This window comes from Arachis ipaensis, chromosome B10, assembly GCF_059453495.1.
Source record: "Arachis ipaensis isolate K30076 ecotype BB chromosome B10, ASM5945349v1, whole genome shotgun sequence".
In the NCBI taxonomy this organism is placed as follows: domain Eukaryota; kingdom Viridiplantae; phylum Streptophyta; class Magnoliopsida; order Fabales; family Fabaceae; genus Arachis; species Arachis ipaensis.
In genome coordinates this window covers 14414601-14429815 of record NC_142435.1, presented here as the reverse complement: position 1 = coordinate 14429815, position 15215 = coordinate 14414601, and the positions used below count along the sequence as shown (strand labels likewise).

General features: G+C 32.5%; 2 protein-coding genes across 4 annotated transcripts; one reads left to right on the top strand and one right to left on the bottom strand.

The window, feature by feature from the left end:
* The first annotated feature begins 2238 nt into the window (after positions 1 to 2238).
* On the top strand, positions 2239 to 5247 carry LOC107622894 (uncharacterized). The gene is made up of 5 exons (XM_016324966.3): positions 2239 to 2706; positions 3075 to 3231; positions 3772 to 3822; positions 3978 to 4070; positions 4882 to 5247. Exons 1-5 carry the CDS (start codon positions 2588 to 2590, stop codon positions 4948 to 4950), a joined length of 489 nt encoding a protein of 162 aa, XP_016180452.1. The 5' UTR covers positions 2239 to 2587; the 3' UTR covers positions 4951 to 5247.
* A 1854-nt stretch (positions 5248 to 7101) lies between these two features.
* EMB2421 (FAD/NAD(P)-binding oxidoreductase family protein) lies at positions 7102 to 12913 on the bottom strand. Of its 3 annotated transcripts, none has more exons than XM_088506352.1 (12): positions 12867 to 12913; positions 11451 to 11715; positions 10975 to 11057; positions 10761 to 10896; positions 10077 to 10567; positions 9927 to 9974; positions 9568 to 9742; positions 9114 to 9226; positions 8928 to 9024; positions 8598 to 8817; positions 7953 to 8100; positions 7102 to 7749 (listed from the first exon to the last, which is right to left on the bottom strand). In XM_088506352.1, the coding sequence occupies exons 1-12, from the start codon at positions 12906 to 12908 to the stop codon at positions 7348 to 7350; spliced, it is 2220 nt and encodes a 739-aa protein (XP_088362478.1). In that variant the 5' UTR covers positions 12909 to 12913; the 3' UTR covers positions 7102 to 7347. The 3 variants fall into 3 exon arrangements, with proteins under 3 accessions (XP_088362478.1, XP_088362484.1, XP_088362486.1); XM_088506358.1 differs by having other exon boundaries at positions 9568 to 9703; XM_088506360.1 differs by lacking the exon at positions 12867 to 12913 and adding an exon at positions 12289 to 12575.
* Between the last annotated feature and the right edge of the window lie 2302 nt (positions 12914 to 15215).

Sequence of the window (15215 nt, the reverse complement as noted above, 5' to 3'; positions counted from 1 at the left end):
TGGGAGGATGATTCAGACCAGGAGCTTGTTGATATAATTGGGTACAATGATGATGATACAGGTGTCAATCCACATACACAGCATGACCCATCAAGTTCCGGCACACATCAGTACCCTCCGCACTTTTCAACTCTAAACTTAGAGGCTATGGGCAACAGCCGAACGAAGATGCTGCCGTTGGGGGTTCTTTTACAAAATTTCAAATTGGGCAATCATTCCAGAATACAGAAGAAGCTATTTTGAGTGTGAAGGATTATAGCATCCGTCGAGGTGTTGAGTACAGGATCTTAGAGTCAAATCATCTGAAATATCATGAGAAATGCAAGGAGTTCGACAAAAGATGCACTTGGTTGATTTGCATCTCGCTTCATGCACGAAAGGGCACTTGGGAGGCCAGAAGGTATAATGGTCCGCACACTTGCTTGGCTACCTCAATTTCGAGCGACCACCGGCAGTTTGATTACGACGTTATCTGTGCGAGGATTTATCCATTTGTTAGAGCGGATGCTGCGGTTACAATAAAGGTGTTGCAGGAGCAAATTATGGGTTCAAGCCTAGTTACAGGAAGGTTTGGATGACAAAATAGAAGGCAATAGCACATATATATGGAGATTGGGAAGACTCGTAGGCCAAGTTGCCATGTTGGATGTTTGGAGTCCAGTCCACCATGGCCGGCACGGTTGCAGTGTTGAAGACTTATCCGGTTAGAGTTGGGGATCAGGTCGATAAATCTACAGTCTACTTTTATCGTCTTTTTTAGACATTTTTACCTTGCATCGAGACCTTTCAACATTGCAAGCCCATCGTGAACATCATAATGTAAGCACGCGCGTATATACGCACTGTCTCCTCACTTGCATATGATGGGAGCACCCGAAATCTCTCATGGAACCATGTGAAGTGAACCATTATCTGCTTGACTTTATTCTGTTGCGGTAGCTCGCCGAATAATTCCTGAAACCACTCCCATGCTGGTCTTCCATTGTCCATGAACTGCTCAAAGTCAATGAGGCACCCACTAACGGCCTCTCCATCAATGGACAAATCCAGCTGATACGCCACATCTTGTAGAGTAATGGTGCATTCTTCAAACAACATGTGGAAGGTGTGCGTGCGTCTCAGGATGTCGCCTCTCAATGAATGCGCTAAGCAGATGCTCATCAACCCAGAACTAATGACTGTTCAGTCTAGCCAAGTGATACAAATCCGCAGTTTCCAAGTACGACCTGATCCGTTCATGTAGAGGCATATTTTGTTGTCTTCTAACACTACAAATACACCTAGTCGGCTGCAACGTGTGGAAGAAAAAATTATTTCGACACTAGTCAAATTTTAAAAATATACGGTTCATTAACGAAAAAATTAATTTGACACATATCAAATTTTAAAAAGATACGGTTCATTAACGAAAAAATTAATTTGATACTAATCAAAATTTAACGTACAAATCACTACACTATAAATTATTTACGAATTACACAAAGCACACATAACATTCTAACAAATAAATTAACAAAAAAAATTAACTCCTTACTAATGAAATTTTAACATATAAAAAACTAACCCCTTGGTTGATGTTTCCAGCCACGTGAGCAACGCCGTTCAATCGATACATGCGATCTTGGTTTTCCATCATGACCCCAATACGCTAGAGTCTCGATGTCTCCGGACTCTCTCCCAAATGCTCTCACCTCCAACAACTCTTACACCCAATAATATAATCCGTCATTTGATCTCGCGGATTATGTATATATATAGCTCTTCATAAATTGTGGAAGGGGTACCACGGTTTGTGCTCACATTTTTTTTTATAAATCGTGAAAGAGATACAACATTTTATACACACAAATTTCTTTTTGTAAACCGCGAAAGAAGCATCACGATTTGTGCACACATTTTTTTTTCATAAATTGTGGACGGAGTATCATAATTTACATGTTTTTGTAAAAAATGAAAAGAGTTTCACCATTCACATATAATAAAAAATAGGACAACTAAGTAATTAATTTTTAATTGTTACATTTAAGTAAATATTTAGTCCATTTATTTTATTTAGGTGAATTGCCCTCTAAATTAGCACTTTCATGTCATTAATATACAATTAGGAATATCCAAATTTCCAGTCCAAAGTCAACGCACAACTATTTTTCCTTTTCTTTTACTAAGAATGTCCTGAAAATTCTAAAAGAAAATAGAAATATCATATTGATATCTTAAAAAAAAAAAAAAAGAAATAACAAATAAAAGAAAATAAAGAAAATGGAGCAAGTGGAATAGTAGATGAGAGCATATTCTAAGCACATCACATAAATTGAAGAAGGCAAGTTATGTTTGTTGAGCTGAGAAAGCAAAGCAATTAAGTAAAGCAAAGACAATCAGTTATCACTTAACAGCATTTAACAATTTCAGAAGAAACTGACCCTCTCTGCAATTTGCATATCTGCCCCTGCTCAGTTTTCGTTCTTGACTTCTGAGTTTGACTGCACCCACCGCGTTCATGATCTTCTGAACGGAAGAGGAAAAGAAGAATCCAGAACTGACTCAACCAAATTGTAAAAATAATAACAAAAAAGTAAAGAAAAAACCGATGGATGAAGCGTCAGGGTTTGGTGCTACGACGTCGTCTTCAATGTTTAGGAATTTCCCTCTCATATCGGCATTCGTTGCTTTCGCCTTAGCTCAATCCATCAAGTTTTTCACTACCTGGTTCGTTTTCCATTTCTCTCTCTCTCTCTCTCCGATTTCAACGAATCTAATGCTAAGTTTGGATCCGAATAAGCTTAGAAAAACAATTGACAATAACTTGAATTTTGTTTTTAAGAAGAGAAAAAGAAAGTGTTTGTACTTAATCTCAGTGAATTTACATGGCTATTGAAGGATATTTCATTAATTGAATTTTGTTGAAAAGTGAAAAATGTTGCTATTAGGTTTTAATTTGGCTAGTGTGATAAGTTAATGTTGATTATGAAGTTTTTTGTATGTGAATGTTGAGTTTGATCTTTTTTGAGGTGGAATTTGGTGTATTATGTTTGTTTAGTTCAGCCTAAGAGTGTTAATGTTTGGTAGATAACCAGGTACAAAGAGAGGAGATGGGATCCCAAGCAACTAGTTGGATCTGGGGGAATGCCGTCGTCTCATTCGGCTACTGTGACGGCTCTTGCAGCCGCCGTTGGGTTCCAGGATGGCTTTGGAGGACCACTTTTCGCTACAGCGTTGGTTTTAGCTTGCATTGTATGATTCTCTCTCTTTCTCTTTAACTTAGTGACTGTTACCAACTCAAATGTAAATGGGAGGCTAAAACCAATTCTGGAGTAATGATATGCCATGCTAACAAAGATGCCTAACACTCTAATAAGGAAATTTGGCTCTTTGATCTCTCACCTTTGAAGGTCCAAATTTCCTTATTAAGGTGTTAGCCATATTGTTAGACATATTTGTTAGCATGATATGTCAATTTTCTGATTTTTTGCAAACAAATCATTCCGTTAAACTTGTATTTAACACACTCGATTTAATGAGCCAAAAGAGAAGCAATATACAACGAAGTAGGAGCAGCATCTAACCTGGATCTCAAGCAAACAGAAAGAAAAAAGTTTCGTTTTTTTTTTTCCTTTATACTTATTCAGTAAACTTGATAGGGTGAGATGGGAAATAAATAAGCCTCTTTCTTATAAATATCATAAATCAACACATCCACATCTTAGTTTCTTTATATCTGCGGGAACCTGTAATATATGTTAAGCCTAATTCTGATGTGAATATTACTGGCAGGTAATGTATGATGCTACTGGCGTAAGAATGCAAGCTGGGCGCCAAGCAGAGGTTTGATTGCTTCTGCTACTAGTTTCATCGACTTTTTGTCATTTTATTAATTGCGCATTATGCTCTGACGTATTTAGTGCAACACATCTTTTGTGTTTTTTTTTTGGGCTGCATCCAAACGGATTTCACTAAGTTTGAATACTGGAATTTTCCAGGTTTTGAACCAAATTGTTTATGAACTTCCTGCCGAACATCCTCTGGCTGAAAGCAGACCTCTTCGTGAACTTCTTGGGCATACACCCCCGCAGGTTAACCACGTTGCACTTGATTGCTTACTGTAGTTCATTGATGGATCTAAATTTAGTTAAGAGAATACAGTGCATTGTTTTCTTGTTTAAAATGCGTGAGGAATGAAATTATTCTTTGGCAAAATATAATCAAGATTTGTTTGTTTAGGTTTGATGCTTGAGCAAATTTTGACGAAGTTATTTATCCTTTTAACATCAAAGCTCAACTATATTATCATGTTAGTACACTTTCTTTAAAATGATAAAGATTGGGACTTCCCCTGGGTATGTGCATTGTTTCAGCTGGATCGTACCATATTCTGGTCATGTAGTGGCAGTAGTACTAAGTGCATTTGTCTAAATATTTTGGGATCATTCGTTTTTATTTTTTTATTTTTTTGGTGTGGGGGTGGGGGAAGGAACCTTAATTGGAGGGCTGTATATTAAGTTATTATAACCCGTATGCACTAATTTCATTGGTTTCTAATACGATAGTTACTAAAATATTAACATTATAAGACCGCCCCTTGTAATATATTATGGTTTTGCTGAGTGAACGCTGTGGAGTTGGTTTCTATCAATAATTCCCATCTCTTTATTATTTATGGGAATGATTTTTTGCATTAAAAAAAATTCATGATATATAATCAGTAATAGATGTTTACTCGGTTGCTTGAAAAATAAAATAAAATTCCAGCTAGTACTTTATAATCACCTTGGGATTTCAAAGGACAAGTGAATCTTCAAATATCTTTAATTAAATTCTGTAGAAGAGCTGAGGTTTTATATTGATATTGGTTTTGTCTGTTTCTCTTATTGGTTCATAATGCAGGTTGTCGCTGGTGGAATACTGGGACTTGTAACAGCGGTTATGGGTCGTCTAATAACAATGGCTTGGTAGTGAAAAATTGAGGATCCCTTTATCAGTTTGTCGGGATCCCTAAATAGAAGCAATTTTAGTCCATACTTTATTATAGAAATGAAAAAAAAAATCATCTGTCTTGTTCAGTCAAAAAGAATCTGATATTGTAGTGATAAAAAATTGAATTGTACTGATCGCACTATTTGATATTTCTCGTGTTCCTTTTTCTCTCTCACTTTACAATCTGTTCATCATAATACATTGTTCATTACTAAGGATATATCAAAAAGCGACAGACATACAAAAAAAATGGAGGGTGTCTATCTTATGGAATCATTTATTTGTGGGTGCTTGCTTCTTAGCATGTTTGGTTTCATCAATTATATCATAGATTTATTTATTTTAGTACTGGTTGTCATCTACTGTCATCCTTACTATATGTAATTCCAGTGATGTTGGAAAAGCTTCTCCATTCATCTTCTTATGAGGACCTATAAAATTAGAGAAAATAAATACCCAAATTCGTGTTCTTATGTGTGTGTTAAAACTATGAGTGTAACAAATGCTGCAACCACCTTAGGATTCATGCAATTCATACTCACTAAGTTTGACAAGTCAGCCAAAAAGTGGATCTAGGGCCTCAAACCCAAAGAACACCCAAAAATGACTAACCATGTTTATTAGAACTGCTTTGGTTGAATGACAATATATAGTACCTCTTAATACATTACATTCGTGTTTTGAACCTTCAACCTTGAGTCCTTGACAATGATTAAGGGTGTGTTTGGGGTTCACGTTGGAGAAGAGAGAAGTCCGTTTGAGTGTCTTGAACGTCCCATTTTTATGTTTGAGAAAGTTGATTATCGTTGGAGGAATTAAGTGAAAAATTTATTCCTTTTCTATCAATCCTACCTTCCATTCTCTTCTATAAAAAGGATGCAAGTAACCATAATTTTCACACTAGTTCTTCGTTCATTTGCTGTGTATGTTCTTTGTTCTAAATTTTTTTTTTCTATCAAAATTTTTCAGATCTGTTTCAATCACTGCCAAAATAAAAAATTTAATTTTTTTATTATTTTTAGTACTCTCTTCCATATTTTGATTTTTATATTGTTTATTGTATTTTTTTAGTATTTTGATGTTATTTTTTTAGTGTTCTATTATATTTTTATGGTACTTTTTTATTCATATGACAACTATTGTTGATATAAATTCTTATTTTTATTAATTTTTATGATATTTTTATTATTTTTTGTTTATATAAATTCTTTTTTTTTAACCTTTATTGTACTATATTTATGTTATGTATAAATTTTTTTATTTTTTTATTTTATTCATATGAATTTTATTTATTTCTTATTGTAATTTTTTTGTTCATATGATACTGTTGTTGGTTCTAATTATTATATACTATGTTTGATATGAAATTTTTTTTATTTTTATTGTATTTTTTACTGTATTTTATTTTAGTTTTTATTATATACTAATTATAAGTAACAAAAGAGTTATAAATAATAAAAATGTATATTCCAAAATGATATAAATTAAAGAGTAATAACGTACTAAAAAGATTATAAAACATTTTTTTGTTTGACATTATAGAATGTACTCTCTTTTATAATTTTATTTTTTATTGTATTTATTTTTTTTTAAAGATAGATATTATTTTATTATTATAAAATAATAATGTTTATTTATATGATAAATATTTTTATTATAAAATAACTTACTAAGATCTATTCAAATATCTAAAGTAAAATGATAGGATAATATAAAAAATTATTTAATTGATGTCTCTTTTAGTAATTTTTTTTTTCTAAAAGTGATTTTGAGTAGTATAATCCAAACAACATTTATTTTATTATAATCCATTTTAATATAAAGATTGCCAAACATAAATCACGTTAACACAAACTTACTTTTCATCAAAATCAAGTTTGTAAAATCAATTCTATATAAACTCTCGTTTACAAACTGTAATCCAAACACACACTAAGTAGTGGATAGAATAGAACTATTAAATGTGTGTGTAAGTGCATAGTGTGTATGAATTTGTGACGTTTGGGATTAGAGTTGTCCAATCCATCTAAACAAAAAAATAAACTGCACATATCTTATTGGTGTCCGTATTTTGTATTTTGAGTTAAAATCAAACCCATCCAACAAAAAAGGTTAAAATCAGTCAGCAACTATATGAACAAAACTTTTATTTCGTATTTTGTTATACAAGTCTAGAGCATTTGCTGCCATTATTTTGCTTTACGTTTAGCACTATGGATTATGCTAATTAACATGCACTATGGATGCTTCATTGTATTTTGTTCCATTATTATCTTAATACACGAATACTATTAAGAGAAAGTTATCTTTCTCAATTACCCTCATTATTATGAAAATGAGAAAAGATATTCCTGAAATAATCAAGACAGTAATTTATTAGTTTACTCCCAATATAGCTGAAAAAACCCTCTGCATCTCCAATCTTGGATCTCCAGCAAGTTCAGAAGTTGTGCGCCAGGCAATATGTTCGTCAGGTCTAACTAAAATAGCTCCCCTGTTTGTCATTTTACACATATCCCACCAATTTGATCTTTTTGATCTCTTGATTTCATATACATCAGCATAATTCTTCCATGGTGATAATGCAGCCTTGCTTCCATTCTCAAGTTCTGCAACAGAATCAGTAGGCCATAAAACACACACTTTGAGAGACACTTGGAATTTCTCTGCAACCTTGAATGCTTCACGAGCAAGATGATAAGATTTCTCCAAAGGTGCTATGATGAGAACGAACTCAACTTTATCCCCAGAGACAAGATCAAGTGTAGATACAATCTCCTATAAAATCAACCAAAGAAGGAACAACTTGATATCATAAACCAATGATGAAATGAACTCCCACAGGGGGAAAAAAAATACTTACTTTTGATTAGGTAAAAAAATTAGTAACATTGTGATCAAAGTGTGACTGATTAGAAGGAACACAAAAGTCTATTTTTTTGGCTTTTATAATTATAACTGATATTAACAGTACTACATACCTCAGTCAGTCTGTTTAGTCTCACAAACATATGGGGAAGTCTTGATCCAGGAGACGCTGAAGGGACATAGTCCCTCCGATGACCTGTAGGAACTTCAGCAGGAATATCAATATCATTACTCTCTGGCACCAATGCTCCTTGCAGGTACCTAAAATCAACCATTTTGTGTTAGAGCGTGCCTTTAATGTGCTCATTCATCTCATGATGCATATCTCATGTTAGGATTCCATTAGTAACATTTAGTTGTCATTAGTAATAGTTAGTAGAAGTGATAGATGTAAAATGTAGTGTGTTTAGTCATTTGAGTAATTGTAGTGTTAGGACTTAGGAGAGTTGAGATGCATCTCGAATACCCTCTCTATCATTGTAATTTCTGATTCTAGTTCTAAATGATCATGAGAGGAAGAAAGACTGTTGTAGTCTATTAGTCATAATGATACCCTAAGAATTTTCTAAAGTTATCCTGTATGATGCAGAAAATTTTCCTCCTTCACCAGAGAACTCACCTTATGAATTTGGTCCAACTAACAGTAGAGTTTAAAAACAAAGCAACCGACGGAATTAGAGAAATATGATAAATGGTCATATCTAATATCTAGTTAGGCAAATACAAAATGTGGGGGAAAAAGAATTATTCAGTAATACCTGAATCCAAGATCTTCAGCAGGAAACTGGAGTTGAAGGCTCTTTCCTTCTTCAAATATATGTCTTAGCTTCGCCAACCTTGACGATCCAAGAGGGTTACTTTCATTCAGGAGAGATTTCGAGAGCTGGGCACGGCCTAATGCAAAAATTCCATCCAAAGCTACCTTCTGCAATCCAGATGGTAAAATGGAACCAACCCCATTAATGATAAATTGATGTACTGCAATTAGAGGAAGAAAAACCAGTTAAATTTTTAGCAAGAATGAGTTGTGTCAGAATATACATATGATGGAGGAAATAAAACAAAATCACAATGCTAATTTTCTGTACCAGTGTTTGCAACAGTTGGGTCAAGACCAAGTGCAGCAGGGACAGACATGGCAGCTCTAAAGTTCTTTAGACTTAATTCTGTATTACATACAGCAATCTGACAATGACAGCAATAGATGCTATGGTTTAATTTGACTTCGAGATAAACCTATACTAAAAAAATGTCGAAGAGGACAAGAGAATTACTGGTCTACGTTCAATGTCGTAAGTATTTAACATCGAAAATGGAGCAATACCCTTCATCACAGAAGCAATTTTCCAGGAAAGATTATGAGCATCCTGTATGCCAGTATTCATTCCTGTAATATCACATTAAAATGTTACATCAAAAACAGTGGTATTCATTGAAAAGTACAAACCAAAAACAGTACAATCCTGACTTGGAATTGATACGAAGTGGAGAAATTTATTTAAGTCGTGCAAATGTCTGTGTTCCAACTTCCAAGCCAGTTCTTGTTCAGTTATTTTGAAATGATTAAGGGAACTACAGTCCCAAAATTTTTTAAAACAGACATTCTTTCAAAAATATACACAAACTTTAACAAGCACTGAGATCAACCATATTTTGCATAATACAAAGCAATACGGTTACATAATAGTTGAACTTTAGTAGCACAGTATCTAAGATAGAACATCTAACCAAAACCACCGGCAGGAGGAAACCGATGAGCGGCATCACCGGCAAGCAGGATTCGGTTGCCACAACATGTAAGCCTTTCAGCAACTTCAGCATGCATAATCCATGGTTTTATGTCAATTACATCTATGTCTCTGAACTTGCGACCAATAAGTTTAATGATTAACTTCTCACAAGCCTACTAAAAACCATATCCTTATCAGTGTGAACAGTCATGATTCAATTTAGTTTACACCATACAAAAAGATTGACCACTGGAAACTCCAACTTTACTACACATATTTTATCCACCATTCATTACAGGTTTATTTATTTATTCTTTAAAACAAAGCTATAGACCATCTGTTATGAATGGATGATACCTTTGGGCTGAAATCCTGAATGGTTTGCTGAGGTGGATAAAAAGGTATCTGCAATGAAAAAACTAAAATCATACATTTGATTCACAATAAGTTAGTTTCTATTTGCTAAACATTATGATGATTTTACGCACTTACTAAAGCATGTTATACCTGCAATACAAATTCCCCTTGCCTCAGGTCATGAGCAACAAGGACGCCAATAGCTTCAGTATTAAATATGAAAAATAGCATACCGGGATTTTCCTGAAGCAGAAACTGCCCAAGGCCTTTGCTAAAGAAATGGACACTAACAAGCTTTTGCAAGTCTTTCTCACCTCTCATTTCTATTCCTACAAGCTTTCTCACAGTACTTCCTGCTCCATCTGCACCAATGAGGATGTTACAATTGATATTCCACTCTACACGCCTCCCTTTATCAATTGTAGATGCAGTGATGGTGAGAAAGTCACTATTACTGGCATCAATAGATACACACTCATGACCCATCATGATTTTCTTTTCACAAAAATGTTCATGTCCTTCTGAGCTTTCAGCTGCACATATTTTAAAGCCTAGATTTTCAAGCTGCTTTCGGAGTAGCATAGTTAGCTTGTACTGCGAGAAGTGTGCAACAGAGACCGGGCTGACAACACGCTCAAGATCTGATAACAAGTACAAGATATATGAATCTTCTGAAGCTTAATGTTGACAAAGTGAATAATACCAAGTGATCTATTTGTTGATAGTGCAAAATTTTGAAGGCTATACTGTAAATATTTTCAAACTACACTAAGAATAGTGATCTTCCTACTTCTATCAGACGGGAACATGCTCTCACGGACTACGGAATAGCACCTTGAGGTTGTATGTGATCTACAGATCCAAGAACTGAACCAGAGAGGGAAGTGCAATAGATAAATTTCCTCCATAAAGCTATTGGTGGTTGAGACCTTTGGATCTCCTCAGCAAGGCCATCAATTTTGCGAAATATCTAAAATGGCATCATAGATCAACATAAAACAGTGGATTCTTTGGAAATAATGTAATTTTATTAAGGAGTGTTTCTTACCTCCATGGATCGATTGTTGATGAAGTGTGCTTGTGGATGTTTAGAAAATGTCTTGTTTCTCTCTAAAACAGCACATTTAATTCCTGACAATAACAAAAGAGAATATACCATGAACTGAAATTAACATGAATGAAAGTATAGGATTTGGCCCCTGTAAAATGTATTTTGCATTTTAGAAGGTAATGTCCACAATCTTAAGTGATGACGATAAATCAGGGGGGTAATTTATTGTGCATTTGCAATCCATCATGCAGGTGCCTATATCATAAAATTTTATCTTAGGACATATGTTCTAGCATTAACATATGTCACGGACATGTGTTAGCTTCACAAGGAAACTCCACAGCCAGTGTTAAAACCTTGGACCTAGTGCCAGAAACAATAATAGGTTAACAAGTTTTCAACAAAACATTCATGTCAACATCTGCAACATCCAAACAAGAAATAAGCATTAATCAACAAGATTTGAAGTCTACCTAATCTGGTGAGAAGAATAGAGAGAACAAGACCTACGGGTCCTGCTCCAATGATTAGAACAGGAAGCACGGCATTATTGCCATCAACAACTTCATTCTTTGAGAAACCTCTACTTTGCATGCACCGGAGTAGGTGTGCTTGATTCCCAGTTTTATTTTTGAAAGGGTAATTATGTCTTCTCATAAATCTTAGAAACCCCATGACCCAAAAGTTGGAAGCCGCGCTCAATTGTTTGTGATGAAAGAGATGATTCAGGCTGAAAATCTATCCGAAACAACATGATTCATGAATAAGCAAAAAGTCAGTACACAAATTACCATCACAAAACATAATAATTATGATCAGGCCATTCATGATAAAGGAAAAAGTTCATCTCATTATATATTTAAGTTGTATATATATGTCACTTGCTGGCAGCCCTCCCAGAGGATGCTCAGGAACAAGCAATGCAATTCAACTTAAAAAACATATATAATACTAATAATGAATGAAAATAGAACTAGATATGTGAAAATACATGAATTCGGTATGAAAAAAGAACAAAATACATAAAAGCAATTGAAAAGACGAAATGTGCTAACACTTCATAATATCCTCATAAGTCTCGATGAAAACAGTTCATATATGCTATGATTCAGACATTATATCAAACATGTATTGGGCATCTACATCTAACCAACCTATGCTGCACCAAATCAAAATTTATAGAGCAAAACTAGCAAATAACATTTAATTAATTAAAATAGGACTGTGAGATAAGAATGCTAAACATTACATACATATTAAACTCTTGCGTAACCTTGAGATTGAGTTAACAATGATAAGAAGGAAACTTACATTCTGACATACCCCAGCAAGCAAATTGATTTATTTTAAGTTCTAAATTTTGACATAGCTGAAAGAGAACATGTTTCTAACAACTTCAACAAAGGTGTCTTTGGTTTATCCAAATCAATGAGCAAATATTTATAAAATTCATAATAAGCATTTAGCTCACACGAATACAGTTAAATGAGCAATAATAACGGAAATGAAGACAGATTAGATACTGAAATGACGAAGCTGAAGAGTTCGCCATCAAATGTACATGATTACTACCGCCGTTTGAGAAGTTTTAAAAGTAATTTTTGTGAGTTTTTAACTTATAAAAAGTAATAATATTAATGTCTGATCTAATTTTCAAAATCAAATTGTAATTTTTTAAAAAATTATTTAAAAATTAATAAAAAAGTTAAAAAAAATTACTTCTCTTATGATATTACTATCTTTTCTCACATTTTTATAAAATAAACACTTTTATAAAAATCTAAATACAAAATAATTTATTTATAAATTACTTTTAATATAATTATTTACTACTTAAATTATTTTTTTAAAAGTAGTTTAATTAAATTGTATTTTTAAAGTGAACGTACGTGCGGTTGTTGGGGAGAGTCAGAATCCGAGCTGCCTAGCATATGGACCAAAGTTGGTCCACGTAACCACTCTCTTTTTTGAATTTTTGGTATTAAAGGAAGTTAGTTCAGTTAGGCATAGTACGTGCTTGCGAATGATATGCTTAACAAAAACAATTCCAAAAGATACAGATCATGAATAAATTTCAAAAAATTTAAAACCATGAAAAGAATAACTAAAAAATATATTTTTAGATTTAATTATTTTGTTGGTTTTTATAATTTTATTAAATTTATTATTAGGTTCTTTTAATTGAATTTTTATACTGTTTTTAATTTTATAATAAGATATTTTTTAGTACAAAAAATATTAAAATTATCTTAATATTTTTTCATAAATTAAAAATATACATAATTAAGAATCTAATTAAGTAATTGTTTGGATGCCATTAAGTTAATAAAAAAAGATCTTTTTTTTATTTTTTTAATATATTTGATAAATTTCTAGTAGTAAAAGTAAAACCACTAAAAAAAAACATCTTTTTTTAAGAAGTTACAATTTACATCTTTTTTTAAAAAAATTTTTTTCTTTAAAAAAAGATATTTTTTCACGTAATAAATAAACAAAAAATACTTTTATATGGTTATACCCAAGTATAATTAAGCAGTTTCTTGTTTTTTTTTCTTTCTTAGTTTTTGTTTATTTTTCTTTTAAGTCACCAAAAAAAAATACCCAAGTATAATTAATAAATAAAAAGATCTTTTTGTATGAGATATCCAAACATAACATTACTTTTACTTTTTTATAAGATCTTTTGAAAAAAGATAACTTGAAAAAAGATCTTTTTCTTAGAAGCTCACCCAAACAAATACTAAATCTTTGACCACATATTTTTTGAAAGAAATATTTTATTAATTTTAATATTTTTGATATGAAAATAACTAATTACAAAGTTAAAAGTAGTATGAATATTCAATTAATATATATATATATATATATATATATATATATATATATATATAATTACAAATTTGATAAAATTATAAAGATCAAAAGAGTAATTAATTTTTTTATAAATAACAAATAAATTTTATATTTTTTAAGATTATTTTTTTAATAATACAAATTTTTTAATATTATTTTAATAATTTATCTAAAAAACTACTCATTTAATTAAGGTATGTAGTTGAAATGGTTGAAAAATTAGTTTTTATTCGAAGAATACCATAACTAAAAATATAATTATTAGGAATAACATTGCTAAACTTGTATGTATAATTCCCAGGTTTGGTTTGCAAATTGTATAATATACCAACGAACGAGTTATTTTGTGTTTAGTTGAGTTTAACTTCTTTGGACATATTATATGACTTGTCAAAAATACTTTTAATAATTCAAATTAAAAGATTAGTGGCTAAATTTATTAAATATAAACTAAAAAATTGCATATAAATATAAATTTTACCTAATCTTCTTCATTTTAAAAGATAAATTACCTCTTATTATATATCATAATATTATTGATTGAAATAGGTTAGTTTATTATGGTTAAATTTAATTTTTTATTTAATCTAAATTTTGATATATCAAATATATCCTTAATTAAAATTATTATTGAATTTAATTTATTTTACAATTAAATATAAATATAATAAAATATTATTAATTACTCTTATATATAGAAATTTCTTTTGAATTTTTAAAAATATCCCTGGAGTTGTGCACGCGAAGCTTCAGAGGGACGAATAGGAGAATTCTAGGATAGGAGAGGAGAAGGAGAGATCGCTGCGGAACTGAAGGACGGACGTGTAGCACAACAGCGGCGGTCGGAGATATCAGCAGAATCAGAAAACGCGGCAACGACTGGCATGGCGAGCTGTAGCGGAGAGGCGTGCTGCGGCGGTAGTCTAACAAAGCGTGGTCATGCTGTCTCCTTTGCGAGGAGCAGAAAGCAGCAGTGAAGCCGGCGGATTGGAAGCATTCAGCAACGCCGCGGCGTGGTTGTCGAAAGAATTAGGCATCTGTCTAGGTCTAGGTTGTGCTGGCAAATAACACAATATCACCTCACATTCTTAAATCTTAACCACTTGATATTAGAATTACGAGTTAAATCTCAATTTGATCCCTGAAATTTAGTCCGATACTCAGAATGATCCTCACAATTTCGACGGTCCCAATTAGAACCCTCAAATTTGCAATTGTGGCTCTGACTTGCCCCTGCGATTATCTCCATCACCGAAATGCTGATCTAATGCAATTATATGACATGATGGACACTACTTAAACGATGGGGCATTGTTTTCACGCCCAAACCCTTTGAAAACCACGCCGTTTCAGTTGTTTTTTGGTTAAAACTCTCTTTCTTTCCA

What these genes read in the sequence shown, in the direction of transcription:
- LOC107622894 (XM_016324966.3), top strand. Translation starts at nt 2,588, where the DNA reads ATGGATGAAGCGTCAGGGTTTGGTGCTACGACGTCGTCTTCAATGTTT. An exon ending in ATCAAGTTTTTCACTACCTG is followed by an intron (nt 2,707 to 3,074) that starts GTTCGTTTTCCA and finishes GTAGATAACCAG; the next exon opens with GTACAAAGAGAGGAGATGGG. An exon ending in AAGCTGGGCGCCAAGCAGAG is followed by an intron (nt 3,823 to 3,977) that starts GTTTGATTGCTT and finishes GGAATTTTCCAG; the next exon opens with GTTTTGAACCAAATTGTTTA.
- EMB2421 (XM_088506352.1), bottom strand. Translation starts at nt 12,908, where the DNA reads ATGCTAGGCAGCTCGGATTCTGACTCTCCCCAACAACCGCAC. An exon ending in TCCTCCTGCCGGTGGTTTTG is followed by an intron (nt 9,227 to 9,567) that starts GTTAGATGTTCT and finishes GTGATATTACAG; the next exon opens with GAATGAATACTGGCATACAG. An exon ending in ACGACATTGAACGTAGACCA is followed by an intron (nt 9,025 to 9,113) that starts GTAATTCTCTTG and finishes TGTCATTGTCAG; the next exon opens with ATTGCTGTATGTAATACAGA.